The following is an 18729-nucleotide window of genomic DNA, read 5'->3' as shown; positions in this document are numbered from 1 at the left end:
CACTTATAATCCTGCCATCAGATATTAGCAGTGTTAATACTGCTAATGTCTTCCACGTACTTAGTACTCAAAGACATTTCTATCTCAGAGCCCTTACCCTGTTTTCGCACCAGCAGTGCAGGCTAAGGCAGGGCCTCACTCGTTGCCGCATGTTGGGCGCTTGGTCTGTAGCAGTAACTTCCTCAGTGTGCGCTCTCCCTGCAGTTCTCGTATCTCCAGTCCACCTGATCAGTAGGTGTGAGGTTCATCTAACTGAAGTTCCAGGACAGAAGCTTTCTTTACCCTGTTCCACAAAGGGTCAAGTCCCAACTGCCCAGCTTGGCTTCTGGAACCCTGCGCGCTCAGTTCTAGTCGACTGTCACAGTTTCATTTCCCTCCCTCTCCCCTGTCAAGGTTTCTCAAACTTGATTCTGTTGACATTTTGGGCTGGATCATTCTGTGTTTGGAGGCCTGTCTCATGCATTGTAGGCTGCTTAGCAGCAGCATCCCAGTAACCCAGTCAGCCTTCCAAAAGTGTCTGCACACTGCCAGCGTCTCTTGAGGGTGCAGTTGCCCCCTGTCGAGAACTGTTGACCTGCTCATACTGCATGCATCTGTGCAGCTGAACGGCACGTGCAGCCTGCGCCTGGCTCCAGCCCCAGCGTGATTGTCCTCTGATATTTCACAGTTAGCTGGGGAGGAGGTTGTCATTTGGCTGTGTTCAGCAGGAGACCAGGGGTTGTGGGGAGACAGTGGAGGAGGCTGAGGGAAGAGGACCGACCATGCAGATCGAGGTCACAGGAGGGCAGGACGGCCGGGTGGCAAGGAGTTAACCTGAGGAAGAAGGCAAATAGCTTTCCAAAATGGGTGAATGTACAGGGAGACATCTCTGTGGGTACCAAAAAGAAGCGGGGTTATGGGGCTGGGGATTTAGCTCAGGGGCACTGCGCCTGCCTGGCAAGTGCAAGGTCATGAGTTTGATTCCTGGTACCGGAAGAAAAGACAAAAAAAAACAAAAAAGCAGGGTTAGATGATGGCTAGCACACTTCTCGCTCCACAGCCCTGTTTCTGGCGGATGTGAGGCTGGGGACTTCTCAGCTGAGGGAGCTTGTGGGACCCACGAGTGACCCAACGTACTGTGTCTCTCTCCTTCAGCTTCCTGGGAAAAAGGATTTGTTCATTGAGCCAGATCTCATGAGCCCTTTGGATCGGATTGCCAATGTCTCCATCCTGAAGGTAACAGCCCTCTTTCCTCTTCAAGCAGTTTTTCTTTTGATGAACAGTACAAATTCCTAGAAAGTGACCACCCTTACAGGGTAAGGAAGGGTGGCTGAATCGGGCAGACAAAGGGAAAGGACATGGGTGGGAGAAGTTTGAAATTGTACAAGTTCAAGGAAGTGAACCCTATCACAGACATCACAGAGCTGATGATGTTGCTTGTGTCATTTGTGTATTGTTTTCAATTTGGTTTCCCTGTGGGCAGTTTGAGGAAGGCTTAGCGGGATAGTTTGCAAAGGAGCAGTGTGAGTCCCAGAACGATCAGAGAGAAGCAACCCTGAAGAAGTCCCTCGTCTTTGTGTGATGCTTTGTGGTTTTCAAGCAAGCACCCTTATGTCCATTGTCTTGTGTTCTCCCCATAGCAACACGAAGTAGACAAGCTGTACAAGGTGGAGAACAAGCCCGTGCTCAGCTCCAACGAACAGTGAGTGTCTGGAAGTCTGTCTCGCCGCCATGCTGGAGGAGGTCCCCGGGACACTGGCACCGACCTTTGATCTGTCTTAGCCGAAATTTGGCTCTGTGATGTCTGTGATAGGGTTCACTTCCTTGAACTTGTACAATTTCAAACTTCTCCCACCCTTGTCCTTTCCCTGTCAAATCCATTGCCACCTACAGTCACTGGGGCTTGAACCAGGGCTTCACATGGAGCTACACTGCCTACCCTTTCTTTATTTTTTATTTTGAGACAAGGTCTCACTAAGTTGCCCAGGCCTCAGCTTCCCAGAGTGCTAGGATGACAGACATGTACCGGCATGCCCAGCTATCCAAAAATTATTTTCACAGTGTTCTTATCAAGAACCTTCAAGGCTTTCCATTTCTGACTGGGTAGAGTTCAATTTTTTTTTCTGTTTTTTTGAGACAGGGTCTCACTGTGCAGTTCAGGCTGGCCTTGAGCTCTCTTTGTAGCCCAGGCTGGTCTTGAACTTACAACAATCCTCCTGCCTCAGCCTCCCGAGTGCTGGGATTACAGGCATGCGGCACCACGCCCAGTTTAGAGTTCAAATTGTGAATCATAGATGCCAAGGCTGTCACCAGTGCGGCCTCACATACCACTGTTCAGTTTGTTGTTCATGTGTCCCTGTCAAGCCTCTGCTGACTGTGCTTTGCGTACTGCCCCTCCCTCAGCCTGTCCCTTCGCCCTTCCACTTCTCTGTTTGCTCTGTCTGTACCTCCTGTCCTCGGGCCCTGCCCCTCCCTCCTTGAGCACCTGGTTCCTGCCGGCGCAGGGTAACTCCTCTCCGGATCCTGTGAGCTGTGTACTTGTCCTCTTCTTTGGACACACGGTCAGGAACTGCCTGTTGTCTTTCTGTAATATTTCTCAGACTTAAGTAATGTGTACCTTAGGAGAAGAGATTTTCCAGATCATGGAGAATGCATCCATCAACCTCAACTTAAAAAGCATGATTTCCTGTACTTCCTTATTTTTTATTTTTTTGTTTTATTTTATTTTATTCTTTGTCTTTTTGAAACAGGGTCTCACTATGTGGTTCAGGTTGGCCTTGACCTCACTTTATAGCCCGGCTGGTCTCAAACTCACAATAATCCTCCTGTCTCAGTCTCCCGAGTGCTGGGATTACAGGCATGCACCACCATGCCCAGCTACTTCCTTATTTTTTAGCACTTGATTATTCATATACTCCATATATATGGCTTTTTTACCCACTGGACTATACAGTATTTTAGAACAGGAGCTCCTAGACCCCTCACAGGGCCAAAAAAGCACTGAGCTCCTCACAGTGCCCTATGGTGTGGGGCGATGGCTTCTGGGACTGGCACATGGGAGACCATGGGAACTGGCGTGGCTTTGGAAAGGATGAGCCCTACCAGAAGGGGTTCTTCGTCAAGAAGGGCAAATGAATAAAGAGCTGGCGTTGGTTCATTTTCTTCAAAGTTCCCAATGTCGTGACTTGACTTTTCTTTTTTTCCTTTCTCTCCCATAGGTTGTGCTTCCTGGTCAGACCCCGCATCAAGAATATGCGCTACATTGCCAGTGAGTGGCCTGCGGACTGTGGTACTTGGTGTAACTAAGACCTGGGAGGGGGTGGTGAGATCCCAGTTTTTTGGCCACGGGACCCACCCTTTTAAAGAAGACTATGGCTGAGGGTGTAGCTTAGAATCATGTGAGTTGGCTGCAGCACATGTAGAAGAAGATTGCTGCTACCTGGCTGTCAGTCTGTGGCCTTCCAGGCTTCATTGGTTCTGTCTGTAGATCTCGTCAATGCTGACAAATTGGCCGGCCGAACTCGAAAATACAAAGTGATCTTCAGCCCTCAGAAGGTGAGTAGGTCCTGGCAGAGTGGGAAATAAAGTTGGCCAGGGTGAGGGACTGGGCAGGGGTGGGGCCCAACAGCAGGAAAACCTGAAGGACCGAACCTAAGACCTGCCACTGTATTTTGCTTCATGTGTCCCTGATTGGAAAGCAGAGGGTTTGTCATCAGACTGCCCCAAAACGCCAAGCAGTGTTGTAGTATTGTCAGAGGGAGCCTCTGCACAGAGTGAGTTCTGCCCCATATCTCCAGCCCTTTTTATTTTTTATTTTGAAACAGGATCTCTCTAAATTCCCTAATCTGGGCTTCAACTTGTCATCCTTCTGCCTTAGTCTCCCAGGTAGCTGAGGTTGGAGGTGTGTGCCATTGTACCTGGCTGTACCGCTGGGTTTTTTTGTTATTGGTAGTGGGGAGTTTGAGACAGGGTCTCACTGTATAGCCCAGGCAGGCCTCGAACTCACAGTCCTCCTGTTCAGCCTCCCAAAGTGCTGGGATTACCGGTGTGTGCCACTATGCCTGGCTTGTGTCACTGTTGATTTTGTTCATTTGTTTGTTTTTTTCCGGTACCGGGAATCGATCTCACGACCTTGCGCTTGCTAGGCAGGCACTGTGCCACTGAGCTAAATCCCTAGCCCCTGGCTTTTATCACTGTTTTGTGATTCTGTTGAGCTGTTCTATCCCCTCCACATTAGCTAGGTACATGGCAGGCCCTTCCTCAGCCTCAGTGGTTGGCAAGAATGATGTTCCAGGCCTTTATTCTGCCAGTTATAGGCCTATAAAGCTCTACCAGGTAGTGAACACCACACTTACAGCAGGTAGAAACTAAAGTTGAAAGGACATAGCTGGGTGTGGTGGCCACACCTATAAACACAGCACTGTGGGGGGCTGAGGCAGGGGGATTGAGGTTGAGCCCAACTTGGGCAACTTAGTGATTTAGTGAGACCCTTTCTCAAAATAAAAAAAAGTCATAAAAGAGTTGGAGCACAATATGAAAGTTCTGGGTTCAGTCTCTAACACCATCAGTCAGTCAACTAATCAACCAATGTAAAGCAAAATAAAATAAAAATCCAGAAGTGTTGGGGAGGTAGCTAGGTGCAAAAGCCTTGGGTTCCATACTCAGTGCTACCAGAGGGGTGGGGAAGGACGGGATGTATTTCTTTTCAAATTTTCTGAGGAAAATCTAGAGAAAATAGGAGCAGTAGCTAAGACTAAAGACCAGCTGCATGGTGTTGGAGAAGCTGTTACCTGCTTTGTGTCGTCATACCATCTATAAAGTGGAGGTGGCAGTAGTAACCTGATCCTTTCTCATTTAAGTGAGGTGACTTTCAGTCTGTGTTAAGCCTCCATGCTTTTGTTCTCAGTGAAGGGGATGGAGGAGAATGCAGTGACCGTCCTTTGAACGTCCTCTGCAGATTGATAGAGCCGTCTTACAGTGTTTATCCTGCCTAGGAGTACAGATTTGTGATGTGAAACACTCTCCAGGGCGGGGCTGGGGATTTAGCTTAGCGGCAAAGCGCCTGCCTGGCAAGTGCAAGGTCGTGAGTTCAGTTCCCGGTACCGGAGAAAAACCAAAAAAAAAAAAAAAAAAGAAACACTCTCCAGGGCAAGAAATATTGAGTAAGGAAAGCAGTCAGGGCCAAGGAAAGGTTCAAGGGTAGAGCAGTTGTCCAGCATGTGAGAGGTCCTGGGTTCAATGCCCAGTACTGGGGGAAAAAAAGCAGATGTCAGTTACTTGTGAATGTTATCAAAGGTGCCTTGGCAGCAGTTTTTAGTTTTGAGGCTTTATATTTCCAAGGATCTGTTTATATGAACAGAGAATAGAAAGCTGGTAATAGCTTCAAATAATTCTATAAACGTCCATATTATAAAAAAAAATTGGTATCTTCATTAATATTGTCCATTTAACACCCTCTCTCATCAAATTCTTTAGTTTTCTATCATAGGAAGATCTCTCCCTCTAACTAGAGGGAAGGGGACGTCTCTGTCCTTCTGAGACTTTGTGTCTTTTTGAGACAGGGTCTCACTATGCAGTTCAGGCTGGCCTTGACCTTACTTTGTAGCCCAAGCTGGTCTCAAACTCACAAGGATCCTCCTGCCTCAGCCTCCCGAGTGCTGGGATTACAGGTGTGTGCCATCACGCCTGGCTCTGAGATTTTTTTTTTTTTCCCCCCTTTGGTACCGGGAATCGAACTCATGACCTTGCGCTTGCCAGGCAGGTGCTTTTGCCGCTGAGCTAAATCCCCAGCCCCTGAGATTTTGTTAATTATGAGGATTGGCAGTTTTCAGACTGAGTCAGCACTCAGAAGTTGCAGTCTCTATTCCCACCACCAAACAATACAGATGACAGCAAAATAAAATCAAAAACCAAAACCCCCCAAAGTTTAAATCAGGCCTGTGGATTTCAGCTTTCTGCTTTCCTGGCAGAAATTAGATGAGTATGATTCTTCTGGGTAGCAGGGCCCGAGTCTCACCTCCTAGAGTGACCGGGTGGAGACGGGGGACCAGTGTAAAACGCGAAGAACAACCCTAGTACAGCTGTTACAGCATTGCCGTCTCTGTCCCCTGTGTGCGCCTCAATATTCTTAATTTTCTCTAAACGTTGATCCTTTCCCCACTTGGTGCAAAGGAGGCAGCAACCCTGGCCATTTCCTTTTGAGCCTTGTGCCAGCTCCGCCCCCTGGAGCTGCATGGTCAGTGAGTCCCCACCCAACCCCGGTCTCACCCGTCAGCCTTTTCATCTCAGCCTTTTCATCTCACCCTTCTGAGCAGCTTGTCCGTCTCCCTGCTGGTGACTGGCACTGCCAGGCTTATGTCCTGGCACCCTCCGCCTGTTCATCTCATCCCCTGCAAATGGTTCTATGCAGCTTCTCTGATGCCAGGCACGGTCGAACATTCTCCCTTGAGTCAGTGACCTTCCTGCCTGCCCTGCTGCTGTTGCTCCTGCTCCTTCTTTTTGGGTTTCCTTTGTGTCCTGTCCTTAGCACTCTTTATTCTCTGTTCTGTCTTGGAAAAAACAGCCACTTTATTTTATCTATTTATTTATTTTTGAGACAGGGTCTTGCTGTGTAGCTCAGGCTGACCTTGAACTCACTGAGGCTGGCCTCAAGCTCATGGCAATCCTCCTGCCTCAGCCTCCCGAGTGCTGGGACTATAGGTATGCACCACCACACCCACCTAAAATGACCATTTTAAATACAGCCTATGTGCCACTGACGTGCAGGGCCCTGCCTCCACCTGCCCTGTGTGTCCAGGGTCCCAGGGGCATGTCCTTACCAGACATCCTGCACCTCACTGCTGCCCTGTGCCTCCACTGAATCTGCAGCTTTTTATACCATTCTTCCAGCTCTGCCCAGGCAAGGCAGGCCTGCAACTCACAATCTTCCTATCTCAGCTTCCCAAATGCCAAGATTATGGGCATGCACTGCCATACGAGGCTTCAACTCATCCTGCAAAGACAGCCAAAACATCTCTGTAAAAGCTTTTCCAGTCTCTAAGGAAGATTTTTTAAAAAAGCAATTGTAAAAAAAAAAGCAATTGGATTAATAGGCAAATAAAATGGGTGAAAAAGCCCTGTGTGGTACACTTCTTTAAGCAGGAGATCATGGTTCAAAGCCAGCCTAGACCAGATAGGGAGACACTGACTCAAAAAACCAAAGGGGGTAAAAAAGGGTGAAAAAAGGAATGAAGTGTTGGGTTAGATGATTCCATTCTAGATCGAAGAGTTTTGCATTCTCTTGGCTTTTTTCACTGGGTTCAGGAATTGTCCTTATCACTGCCTTAAGCTGTTTCCCATTACTATAATGAAATCCCCGTGAGTGGGTAACTTACAGAGGAGAGTTTTATTTTGGCTTACGGTTCTGGAGGTCCAGGACAGGGTGGTGTGGTGACAGCCGTCTTCCCCAGCAGAGTTCCAAGACAGTGTAGGGCAGGCCCTGGAGGAGATAAGGTGCACTCGTGTGTGTCCTGGTCTTTTTTCTGGTCTCCATGTTTTAAAATTTAATTTATGTATTTGTTTATTTTTGGTGCTGATGACTGAACCCAGGATTTGTGCATGTTGGGCAAGTGGCCTGTCACCGGGCCATACCCCCAGCCCTCTGGTTCTCACAAAGCCACCAGAGTCAGATCTTGGGGGCTCTACCCTGACAACCTTATGGAGAAATGGAAGGGCAGAGAAGACGGACATCACTAACCAACTTCCTCTTGTCTTTCAGTTTTATGCGTGTGAGATGGTGCTTGAGGAGGAGGGGATCTATGGAGGTGAGAGGAGATGAATGTGAGTGGGAAGAGAGGGAGAGCGAGTGGGAGGACGGACAGCTGCTGTCTCCCCCGCCAGCTTCTCCTCCTAGTTCCTGCGGATTGGGGGAGGGAGGGCAGAGGACACTGAGGACCCCGGAGGGGCTCCCGGGCTTGGAGCTGGGGGCCAGGAACTGCTGTTCTCACTTCCTGCTCCCGCCAGGAAAGGTAGGGGCTCCTTGCCTTGTGCATTCCACACTCCATTCTCCCTGCTGGATACCCTGCAGTGGCTCAGCGTAAAGTCCACATCCTTAGCGTGGCTTCTGACCCCTTCCTGCCCCTTTAGCTGCATCCCGTGATGCTTTTTCCTCACTGCCCTCCGCCCCTGGGACTTTGCACATGCATTTCCTACTGCTCGGAGTGTTTCCCATGCTACTACTTTTGGCCTCCACATGTCTCACGCAGGTTCTAAGTTTGTCACTTTTTTTTGTGCTACTGGGAATCAAATCCAGATATGTATTACCAGTGACCGCATCCCCAGCCCTTTTAAAATTAATTAATTATTTTGAGACAAAGTCTGTCTGTGTAGCCCAGGCTGGCCTTGAACTTGTAGTTATCCTTCTGCCTCAGTGTCCCAAGCGCAGGGATTACAGGCGTGTACCACCACATCTGGCTTATGTATTTCCTCTGAGACAGTGTCTTGCTAGTGCTGAAGTGAGACTTGAACTTTTGATCCTCCTGCCTCACCCTCCCCCAGTGCTGGGATTATAGGCATATAGCACTGCAGCTAGCTATTTATGCGCGGGAGTTGCTGTTTGATTTGTTCTAGGGATGGAGCTCAGGGCTCATGCATATTAAACATGTGCTCTAAACTGAGCTACACTCTCAGCCTGGGGTTTGTTTTGCTTCTCGAAAGCAGGACTGCAATTAAGTAGCTCGTGTCACAATGTGTCTGCTGCGTTTCCCTGCTGCTAGATCATAAGTGCCAGAAAGCTGAGACCGTCTCCCCAGTACTTAGCGTAGTCCAGTGAGTAGGTGAGTTGCAGTAAATATTTGTGAAGAGCAAATGAGTGAACGAATGTATGGTCAGGCCTCTAATAAAAACCCACTACTTAGCACACTGTGCTGCAGGCTGCCTTGTACAGGTTTCATTACCAGACTCTTCCCTTTTTTTTTTTTTTGTACTGAAAATCGAACTCAGGACCTTGCACTTGCCAGGCAGGCACATGTAGACTGATTTCTTTAACAGCAAAGACTGTTTCTTATGCTTCTTTGAGTCTCCAGCACCAAACACAGTACCTGGTGTGTGACAGGCACTCAAATGTTTGTTGTATGACTGGCAGGCCTTCTCTGAAAGCCTGATGTGCTGTGTCCCCACAGACGTGAGCTGTGATGAATGGGCCTTCTCTTTGCTGCCTCTTGATGTGGATCTGCTGAGCATGGAGCTGCCAGAATTTTTCAGGGACTACTTTCTGGTAAATACAGAACCCCTGATCCTGGCATCAAGAAACAGGGACAAATATGTGGGGTAGAAATACTGATTTAACCTTTGTCCAGGGGCTGGGGATTTAGCTCAGCGGAACAGCACCTGCCTGGCAAGCGCAAGGTCGTGAGTTCAGTTCCTGGTCCCGGAAAAAAACCCAAAAAAATAAAAAAATAAAATAACGTTTGTCCAACACATAATTTATTGCAAGTGAGTGGTTTGGTAATTGACATATACAGGTTGATCCGGATGAGTCTTCCTTTGGGACCAGTACAAACTCTTCCAAGCATTCCCCAGACTGCCGTCCTGCCGCGGGGCTTCTAGGGCTATCCACTCTCCAGGGGCCCTGTTGGATTGACCCATGTCTTTGTGGCCCTGCAGGAAGGAGATCAGCGTTGGATCAACACTGTGGCTCAGGCCTTGCACCTTCTCAGCACTCTCTATGGACCCTTTCCAAACAGCTATGGGATTGGCAGGTGTGCCAGGGTAAGAGCATTTGCAGTCTTCATCCCTGGAGCCCTGGTTCTCCCTGTTTTGTACGCAGCAGTGATTATGCATGGGCATCTGTGGTGCATATGAGATGTATTCACCTTGCTCTTATGTTCCAGTGTAGTCCAGTGACAAGAATTGTGTGGCTGACAGAAAAGCAAGAGCTAGGGCCCTGGGTGGCACCTTACATCTTTTCATCTTCGGGCAGGGTAACCCCCTCATCGGTGTGGGGAGTGGCAGAGAGAGAGGAGCAGAGGGGACAGTGGGTTCATTTTGGTCATGATTAGCCCCCTTCCTGGGGGCCAGACAAAGTGCCGCTGGAAAGGGTTGGCTTGTGTAGGGATGGGGCTGCAGTAGGGACCTGGACATAAAGTGGAGAATGCTTTGGGCCTTGGCAGATGTCATATGAATTGTGGCGGAAGCTGGAGGAGGAGGAGGAGAGTGAAACCAAAAGCCGAAGGCCAGAGATCGGACACATCTTTCTCCTGGATAGAGGTCAGTTGTGCCCCGCATTCCTCTGTCTTTCGGTCCTGCAAGACATGGGAGCTTGGAAAGTGTGGTGGCAAAGTCCAGGTGTGCAGGTTAGGGCTGTGAGTCCCTGCAGTGACCAGAGCATAGGCACCTGGGCTCAGTGGAAAGGATTTGAACTGGTATCTAACAGAATGGGCAAGAGGAACCCTCACGGTCTGGATCTTGGTTTCAGACATGGACTTTGTGACGGCACTTTGCTCCCAAGTAGTTTATGAAGGGCTGGTGGACGACACCTTCCGCATCAAGTGTGGTAAGTGGCCTCATCCTCAACGTCTTGGCAAAGCGGAAGTGGCCGTCAGCCTCTGGGGCTTCCTGTAGCGAGGCTGTGCTTGTGGAAGAGACCCTGACTCGGAGTCCATTGCTGGTAATGGGCACTTTTCCTGGCAAGAGGAGGCCTCCTTGGACTTCCTAATAGTCCTGTCCTCTGCTCTCAAAGGGAGTGTCGACTTTGGCCCAGAAGTCACGTCCTCTGACAAGAGCCTGAAGGTGCTGCTGAATGCCGAGGACAAGGTAAAGGCTGGGCACTAGCAGTGACTTACACAGGGCTGGGCCCAGCCCCGGGAGGAAGGGTTCCTGTCAGAGCATGCCAGTTGTCCCTGTCCTGCCATTCTGCCGGTGATGTGAGAAGGGACAGTTTACAGTTCTGACACAGTGAGCCGTGTCTGCCTCTCCCCTCACAGGTGTTCAGTGAGATTCGCAATGAGCATTTCTCCAATGTCTTTGGCTTCTTGAGCCAGAAGGCGCGGAACCTGCAGGCCCAGTATGATGTGAGGCCACACCCCCTGCTCCTCTCTTCGGTTTCCACAGTGGCTCCCCGGGCTGCTGCCCCTGGGCTCCCCTCCTGATATGGTGACAGGCCCCTGTCTCCTCTCACGGGTGGTAGCAACAGAGAAGTGTGGTGGCTTCTCGTGTGAAGTCGGGGGTGTTGACCTTATGGGGACGTCCCCACAGCGCCGGAGAGGCATGGACATCAAGCAGATGAAGAACTTTGTGTCCCAGGAGCTTAAGGGCCTGAAACAGGAGCACCGCCTGCTGAGTCTCCGTAGGTGCCAGCTGGGGGTGCAGGGGGAGGTGACTGTACCCCCGGTGGACAATGCTGAGGGTCTTTGCCTCCCAAGAGGAGACCCATGGTTGTTGGTGGGTAGTGGTCTCCTTTGGTCCCAAATGGGAAGGAGTGGTTCTGAATTTTGCCTTAAGATACTGTCCTTCTGGACAGTAAAGAGACATCCTTCTAGAAGCAGGAATGTCAGCTCCCTTTTTGTCGTATCTGCAGATATCGGGGCCTGTGAATCAATCATGAAGAAGAAAACGAAGCAGGACTTCCAGGAGCTGATCAAGACCGAGCATGGTACCTGCAGCAGCCTCCCTGACTTCTGCTCCTGCTCCCACAGCCCCGCCTCCCAACCCCAGATGCTCTCCGGCTCCTCCCAGCTCACATTGGCTATATGAGATGCTGCTTCCTGTGAGGAGTCCTTGGGTCGAGGAGTCCTGGGGTTCATCAGTCCACCCCCAAACATGGAGGAAGAGATGGGGAGAGAGCTGCCTGTTAGCATAGAAGGCAGCATCTGAGCTGACCCCAGTAACAGGTGCTCCTTGTCCCCACAGCACTGCTGGAAGGTTTCAACATCCGGGAGAGCACCAGCTACATCGAAGAGCACATAGATCGGCAGGTGAGTGGCTGAGACCTTGGGGAACAGTGCTGGGGTGGGGGTGGGGCGAAGCGGAAGGAAGAGAACAGCTCTCCTTGACCCTGTCTTCCTCACAGGTATCACCCATAGAAAGCCTTCGCCTTATGTGCCTCCTGTCCATCACGGAGAATGGTGAGCCCAAAAGCTGGGAGATGAGGATGACATCTGTGCCCCAGACAGAAGACAGGATTGTAATAGACAAGTCTTGTAGGAGCAGGATGTTTCCCTGTAGCTTCGTGGTTTCTTCGAGAAAATAAAGCAGCGTTTAGCCAAGCATGGTGCAGTGTACTTGTGATCCCAGCATTCTTACAGGCTAAGACAGCAAGATCACAAGTTTGAGCCCAGCCTGGGCAATTTAGGGATTTAGCAAGGTTCTGTCTCAAAATAAAAAATAAGACACTCGTGGTGGCACATGCCTGTAGTCCCAGCACTCGTGAGGCTGAGGCAGGAGGCTGCTATGAGGTCGAGGCCAGTCTGGGCTACATAGAGAGACCTGTCTTAAAAAAAAAAAAAAGACTAGGGATGCAGCTTGTTTAATGCCTAGTACTGGGGGAAAGATTCTTTTGCAATTCTTGCTGTGGGTGACTCCCCACCAGGTCATAGGGTGATTAATTGGCCCATCCCTAAGCAGCAGGGCTGTGCCCATTATGGCTCAGGGCAGCAAAGGTGTGGAGCGGTGTGGCATTTCTCTGTAGCTTCAGCTGCCTCCTGTGTAACAGTTTCATGATAAAATTATATACATTCTAGGAGAAAGGGGCAGCCAACTAATTTCATAAACATTTCCCAAAGCCCAGAGTCTGTTGCCTTTCACAGCAGTTTGTTTTTACTGTTGAAATCTTCCAGTTTGGTCAATATTCTTTAAGGTTGCTTCCTACCTAGAGAAGTCCTCTGCCTATTCTAAATCACCTTGACTGTACTGTAGTTGGAAGTCCTTTTTTTTTAAACCTTTTTGAGACAGGGTCCCACTGTGTGGTCCAGGCTGCTCCTGAAAATCACTGTGTGGCCCAGGCTGGCCTCAAACTCATAGCAGTCCTCCTTCGTCAGCCTCCTGAGTGACAAGTGCTGGGATTGTAGGCCTGCACCACCATGCCTGGCTGGAAGTCCATTTCTGTCTGGAAGAAACATGAGACCATACTTGGAAGCCATTTTACTCTTCCTGTTTCTCAGGAGCTATGAAGCAGTTCCCAGAACTGCCTCGTAGCTGGAAAGACAGGAGAAACCCCATTTGCTTCCCCTGCTACCTCCCCAGCCGCAGCTTCAGCAGCAGCAGCCCGTACCCTTTCCACAGCACCCTGTGGCCAGAATGGAACTCTGTGGCTGGCCTTTGTCTTTAATAAACAAGCTTAAATTCAGCGTTCAGTTCAGAATCAACTATACCTTATGCAGGACTAACACATACTAAACCCTTCCTCCTGATGACAGTGGTGTTGGTGCTTTTGCTGGGGGTTTTAGGAACCTCAGGAGGCCTCTTACACACCCTCTTAATTTCTCACCTTTAGGTTTGATCCCCAAGGATTACCGATCCCTGAAAACACAGTACCTGCAGGTGAGGCCTGGAGAAGTTGTTCTTAAGGGAACTTGCTGGAGGGGGATTTTGGAGCAGTTTTGAAAAAGGCACAGGAGAAATGGCCCTTGTCCTCCCCTCCCCCATCCTGTTTCCATCCTAGCCCTCTTCTAGCGGTGCTAGCAAGAGTCCCTCTCAGCACACCCTGCCTCTCATGGTGGGTGGCCTGGGCCAAGAGAATTTAAACAGTTCAGCTGCTAAACCCAGCGAGTTTTTCTGCCTAGGAATCCGCTGACTTCAGCACCCTGTGAGGCCCTGATTTAATTTGTCTTCCTGATCTTTCTCATGTCTTACTTCATCTGTGAAGCTTCCTGACCACCTTTCCATCACAGCCTCCTCTGTCCTATAAGAGTTTCAAGCTGCATTTTATTCCTCTTTGTTTGGTGTTGGGTTATTCCTTTTCTATTCTGTGTGTGTGTGTGTGTGTGTGTGTGTGTGTGTGTGTGTTTGGAGATACTCTCACTATATAGTTCAGATTGGCCTTGAATTCACTATGTAGTCCAGGCTGACCTTGAACGTGTGATTATCTTGCCTCAGCCTCCCACATGCTGGGATTATAGACTTGTGCCACTGTGCCTGGCTTGGTGTTGGGTTATCTCTGATGTGAAAATCCTGCATACAACAAAGTCCAAGCTCTTACAGGGCAGAGGTTTCAGATCAGGCTGTGAATTCCTTCTCCCCTCACCTCCGCATCACCTAGCAGGACCAGACTCTTACCAGACACTCAGTAAATAGCTGATTGCATTTCCTTTAGAGCTACGGTCCTGAGCACCTGCTGACCTTCTCCAATCTGCGGCGAGCCGGGCTCCTTACGGAGCAGGCCCCTGGGGACACGCTCACAGCAGTGGAGAGTAAAGTGAGCAAGCTGGTGACCGACAAGGCTGTAGGTGAGCAGGGCGCATGGGTGCCCGGCGGCTGTTCCCTCTCCTCCAGCTCCACAGAGCCCTGGGAGGAAGAGGCAGGGGGAGGGAGAATGTGATCCCTTCCTGTTGTGTCGTCACCACTGCTACTTCACTAGGAAGAGCAGTTTCCATGTACTGGACACTTATCCTGGCCTATGCTGTTGGGGGTAATTTCTCATTTAATCCTCAAAAAGACTGAGTTAGGTTTTCTTTCCCCACTTTATAGGGGAGGAAACTGAGGTTTACAGAAATTAAGAGCCTTTTCTAAGGTCCCATGGGTAGTAGGTCAGGTCGGTAGGACTCAAAAGCTCTGACACTTAACCCATAAACTGGGGTCACCTTGTGGACTGCACGTAACAGGTGGGGATGAACTATAGGGGGAAGAAGACGGAGGGTGGGGAATGGTGTGCCGAGAGTGTCTTGGTCAGCTCCAGGGAAGTGTAGTGAGTCGTTCCAAGGGGGTCTTCAGACATGCTGGTCCTGTCCTGTCTTGAACGGGGACCCCTGTGCAGTGGGGTGGTGTCACAACTACCTGCATCTTTGATGGAACCCAGCAGTTTTCTTCCCCAGGAAAGATTACTGATGCCTTCAGTTCTCTGGCCAAGAGGAGCAATTTTCGTGCCATCAGCAAAAAGCTGAATCTGGTATGTGGACCACAGCTGGATGGGAGGCTACAGATTATTCCTCTGTGGAGTACTTTGAACCCATAAAAACCATTTGCTCTCGGTTTTAGGAAGATCCCTTGGCAGCCTTATAGGCATGAGCTTAATTTGAGACAAGACAAAAAGATTGACTTACTAACAAACACAACACGTGCCAGTGAATACCTCTTTTTCTTTCTTTCTTTCTTTTTTTTTTTTTTTTTTTTTTTTTTTTTTTTTTTTTTTGTTTTTGTGTTTTTTTGTTTTTTTTTTTCAGTACCGGGAATCAAACTCATGACCTCATGCTTGCCAGGCAGGCGCTGTGCCCCTGAGCTAAATCCCCAGCCCGAGCCAGTGAATACAGGGAAGCATGAGTTCTTGTGCTCCCCTGAGGGGAAGGGCCAGGAAAGGGGAGCCAGGAAAGGGGGACCCCCTCCTCCAGCCCCTTCACAGGCAACTAGGGAAGACTGGCAGAGAATGGACAGGTGCTGAACGCAAGTGGTCGTCTTGGTGATGGATTCCTTGTTTATGGGACTGTTGCTGGTTCTCCCTTACGGGAAACAGGAACTGTCGTCTGGGACGTGCTGCTCTTGTCTGACCCTTTGAAGGGTCACAGCTGAGTTGTCACTTGCCTGGTGTGGCACCTCTGCCCTAGATCCCCCGTGTGGATGGCGAGTATGACCTGAAAGTGCCCCGCGACATGGCGTATGTCTTCAGCGGCGCTTATGTTCCTCTGAGCTGCCGAATCATCGAGCAGGTGGGAACAGCCACGCTTGGTCCTGTTTTCATTCTCTGCTTCCCCGTGCTCCCTGGCTCACCCCAGCTCTTTAATGCTCGTAACTAGCAGGAAACACGACAGCCTGGCTGCTGTGCCCTCCTTCCCTATGCCCGGTGCCCCTGTGGACTTGAAAGCAGTGTTTGCGTCTCCCCAGGTGCTGGAGCGGCGGAGCTGGCAGGGCCTGGAGGAGGTGGTGCGGCTGCTCAACTGCAGCGAGTGCTCGTTCACAGGTGTGAGGCGTGGCAGGAGGGCGGGGGCGTCACGTGCTGCCCATGTTCCCGCGGGCGCTGAGGTGACTAATCTTCACAGACATGACCAAGGAAGACAGGGCTTCCAGCGAGTCCCTGCGCCTCATCTTGGTGGTGTTCCTGGGGGGGTGCACGTTCTCGGAGATCTCAGCCCTGCGGTTCTTGGGCAGAGAGAAAGGTAAGAGAACAGAGGGCGAGGAGAGGGGCTGGGGATTTAGCTCAGTGGCACAGCGCCTGCCTGGCAAGTGCAAGGTCATGAGTTCGGTTCCCGGTACTGGAAAAAAACAAACAAAAAAACCAGAGGGCGAGGAGAGGCCTGCGTGGGTTCTGGGGCCCCACATGGGAAGGCTTTTCTCCTGGCCTGGTGCTCCTCGCCACAGGCCTGCTGCTGCCAGTCCCCCTGCCTTGGCAAGTGTGTGGTGCCCAAGAGCCTGGTCCTGACATCTCTGTGTCTATACTGGTTCTTTCATCCAGCGGGCACGGAGGACTCGGGGGCTCCGTGGCCCGCCCTTAGTTGCTTCTGCCGGTGCTCTTGGCTCTTCAGGGTACAGGTTCATTTTTCTGACGACAGCTGTCACGAACAGTGCTCGCCTGATGGAGGCCATGAGTGAGGTGAAAGCCTGAGTGTTCCCAGCCAGCGATCAAGGCTTCCCAAGTGTCCCCCCGGGCAGGCATGTGGCACCCAGCTGCTGATACGGCTCCCCTGCTCCGAGCTGGGGAGCCTGGAACTTAGCTGGGACTCTGAGAACATATCTAAAGAGAGTGTTCGTGTCCTGTCTCTGGACTGGTCCTCGAGTTTGTTCGCAAAGTACTGTATGGTCCATGCTGCTGAGATATGTGGGAAAGAGGTATCCTTTGCTAAATCCCATTTGAATATCACTGTAAATAAAGACTCTGTAAATAAAGCCTTGTAGTTCTGGACCTGTGCTGCTGCTTCTGTTAGTGACCGCGCAGTGGGGCCAGTCTTGGGGCCTCAAATGCTGACTCCCAGAGAGCTCTTCTTCCTTACACGTCTCTCACAGCTCTGTACCAGAGCTTCCTCAGCCTGAAATAAGGAAGGTGGATTAGTTGGTTAGCAAAGAGCTTTTTTTGTTTATTTGTTTTTCCAGTACAAAGGATTGAACCCAGAGCCTTTACTCTGAGCTACATGTCTGGCCCCTTTTTATTTTTTATTTGAGATAGGGTCTTGCTAAGTTGCCTAGGCTGGGCTTGAACTTGGGATCCTCCTGCCTCAGCCTTCCAGATGCTGGGATTACAGGTGTGGACCACTACTCCTGGCTCTTTCTTACTTTAATCTTTTAAAAATTGCATGCATTTCTGTCTCTTTTCAGGCCTTTTCTAACTTGATCTCACTGATGACCACGCTTTCTTTCTTGATTCTGTTATTCTGCTCCTGGGACTGTCATTTTTGTCCTCCTGCAGTCTTTGGGTTGTCTCATCTATTTCTGGATCTCAAGCTTCCATCTTCCTCCTGAACTTCACATGAGGGTTTCCTACCTGGTCATTCCACAAATTCATCATGTCTAAAATTAAGTCACATCCAGGTGTGGTGGTACATACCTGTAATCCCAACACTAGGGAGGATGAGGTAGAAGGATCTCCATGAGTTTGAGGCTAGCCTGGGCTGTACAGTGAGTTTAAGACCAGCCTGAATTACAAAGTGAGACTGTCTTAAAAAGAGAAAAAAAAAAAAAAAGTAAAGTTAACTAACTTTGAATCCCTAAATCTGCACCTCTTCATTACTTCCTTGATCGACATTTTCATCTATCCAGATTTTGTTCCTATAAGAAACAGTGTTTCCAGGCATGGTGGCACACACTTGTAATCCCAGCATTTGGGAGGCTGAGGCAGGAGGATCATCGCGAGTTTGAGACCAGCCTAAGCTATAAAGTGAGCTCAAGGCCAGCCTGAACTGCATAGTGAGACCCTGCCTCAAAAAGCAAAAAAAAAGAAAGAAAGAAAGAAAGAAAGAAAGAAAGAAAGAAAGAAAGAAAGAAAGAAAGAAAGAAAGCCTTGACCTCAGATTTACTCCTTTTATCCCATATTTAGCTGGTCATCCTGTCCTATTGGTTCTTATTTTGAAACCTGTGTAGATCCTCCTCTCTCTGCATCCTCATGGCAGAAGTCTTTGTCTCTTGCCTGGGTTTTTGCAACACCCTGTCTCCATCTGTCCTTCACCCCACAGTGCTACCACTTACCAAGAGAAAGAAAACATCAAAACCTGTGTGATTGCATTCTTTCCACAGACGAATGGTAATGCTGTATCAGAATACATTCCAAGGAAAAGGCAAGTCTTAAATGTTCTGTTGGGCTAGTGTGCAGGACTGACGATACTCCTGACAGTTCTGTCAGTCTACAGAAGGAACATGTGGCATCAGAAAGACCCTATGTCAAGTAAAATAACTGTCACAGCACATGTGCTCACACTCAAGGGGACACACAGTACGGCCCTCTAACAGGGTCACATGCACATGATATGTGGTGTTTTTACCTGCTGTGTATGTGCTGTGAATGGCAAAGATACGAGCTTCAGAGCTACAGTGTAAAAAGACCTGAGAGGGCCGGGGATATAGCTCAGTGGCACAGCATCTGCCTGGTAAGCACAAGGTCCTGAGTTTGATTCCCAGTACCAAAAACATAAAAAAAAA

At 49.7% G+C, this 18729-nt stretch overlaps 1 protein-coding gene across 2 annotated transcripts in view; it reads left to right on the top strand.

Moving 5' to 3' along the window:
• Window positions 1-16986, top strand: part of Vps33b (vacuolar protein sorting 33 homolog B (yeast)) — a 21260-nt gene extending 4274 nt beyond the window's left edge. Inside the window, exons 2-23 of one of the 2 annotated variants that reach the window (XM_005381517.2) lie at window positions 1135-1215; window positions 1620-1681; window positions 3198-3247; window positions 3467-3534; window positions 7736-7781; window positions 9138-9232; window positions 9622-9726; window positions 10128-10224; window positions 10433-10510; window positions 10697-10770; window positions 10941-11027; window positions 11212-11302; window positions 11534-11608; window positions 11866-11930; window positions 12026-12080; window positions 13448-13494; window positions 14267-14399; window positions 14985-15058; window positions 15711-15812; window positions 15988-16063; window positions 16143-16259; window positions 16653-16986. In XM_005381517.2, coding sequence (XP_005381574.1) covers window positions 1135-1215; window positions 1620-1681; window positions 3198-3247; window positions 3467-3534; window positions 7736-7781; window positions 9138-9232; window positions 9622-9726; window positions 10128-10224; window positions 10433-10510; window positions 10697-10770; window positions 10941-11027; window positions 11212-11302; window positions 11534-11608; window positions 11866-11930; window positions 12026-12080; window positions 13448-13494; window positions 14267-14399; window positions 14985-15058; window positions 15711-15812; window positions 15988-16063; window positions 16143-16259; window positions 16653-16705 — 1731 coding nt within the window. In that variant the 3' untranslated portion in view covers window positions 16706-16986. Of the gene's footprint in view, window positions 1-1134; window positions 1216-1619; window positions 1682-3197; window positions 3248-3466; window positions 3535-7735; window positions 7782-9137; window positions 9233-9621; window positions 9727-10127; window positions 10225-10432; window positions 10511-10696; window positions 10771-10940; window positions 11028-11211; window positions 11303-11533; window positions 11609-11865; window positions 11931-12025; window positions 12081-13447; window positions 13495-14266; window positions 14400-14984; window positions 15059-15710; window positions 15813-15987; window positions 16064-16142; window positions 16260-16625 lie in introns of both variants that reach the window. The other variant, XM_005381516.2, reaches the window with a different exon arrangement.
• Window positions 16987-18729: the final 1743 nt, after the last annotated feature.

The sequence above is a fragment of the Chinchilla lanigera genome, unplaced genomic scaffold (genome assembly GCF_000276665.1).
Source record: "Chinchilla lanigera isolate Chin_1 unplaced genomic scaffold, ChiLan1.0 scaffold00015, whole genome shotgun sequence".
In the NCBI taxonomy this organism is placed as follows: domain Eukaryota; kingdom Metazoa; phylum Chordata; class Mammalia; order Rodentia; family Chinchillidae; genus Chinchilla; species Chinchilla lanigera.
This window is presented reverse-complemented; position numbering and strand designations above follow the sequence as displayed.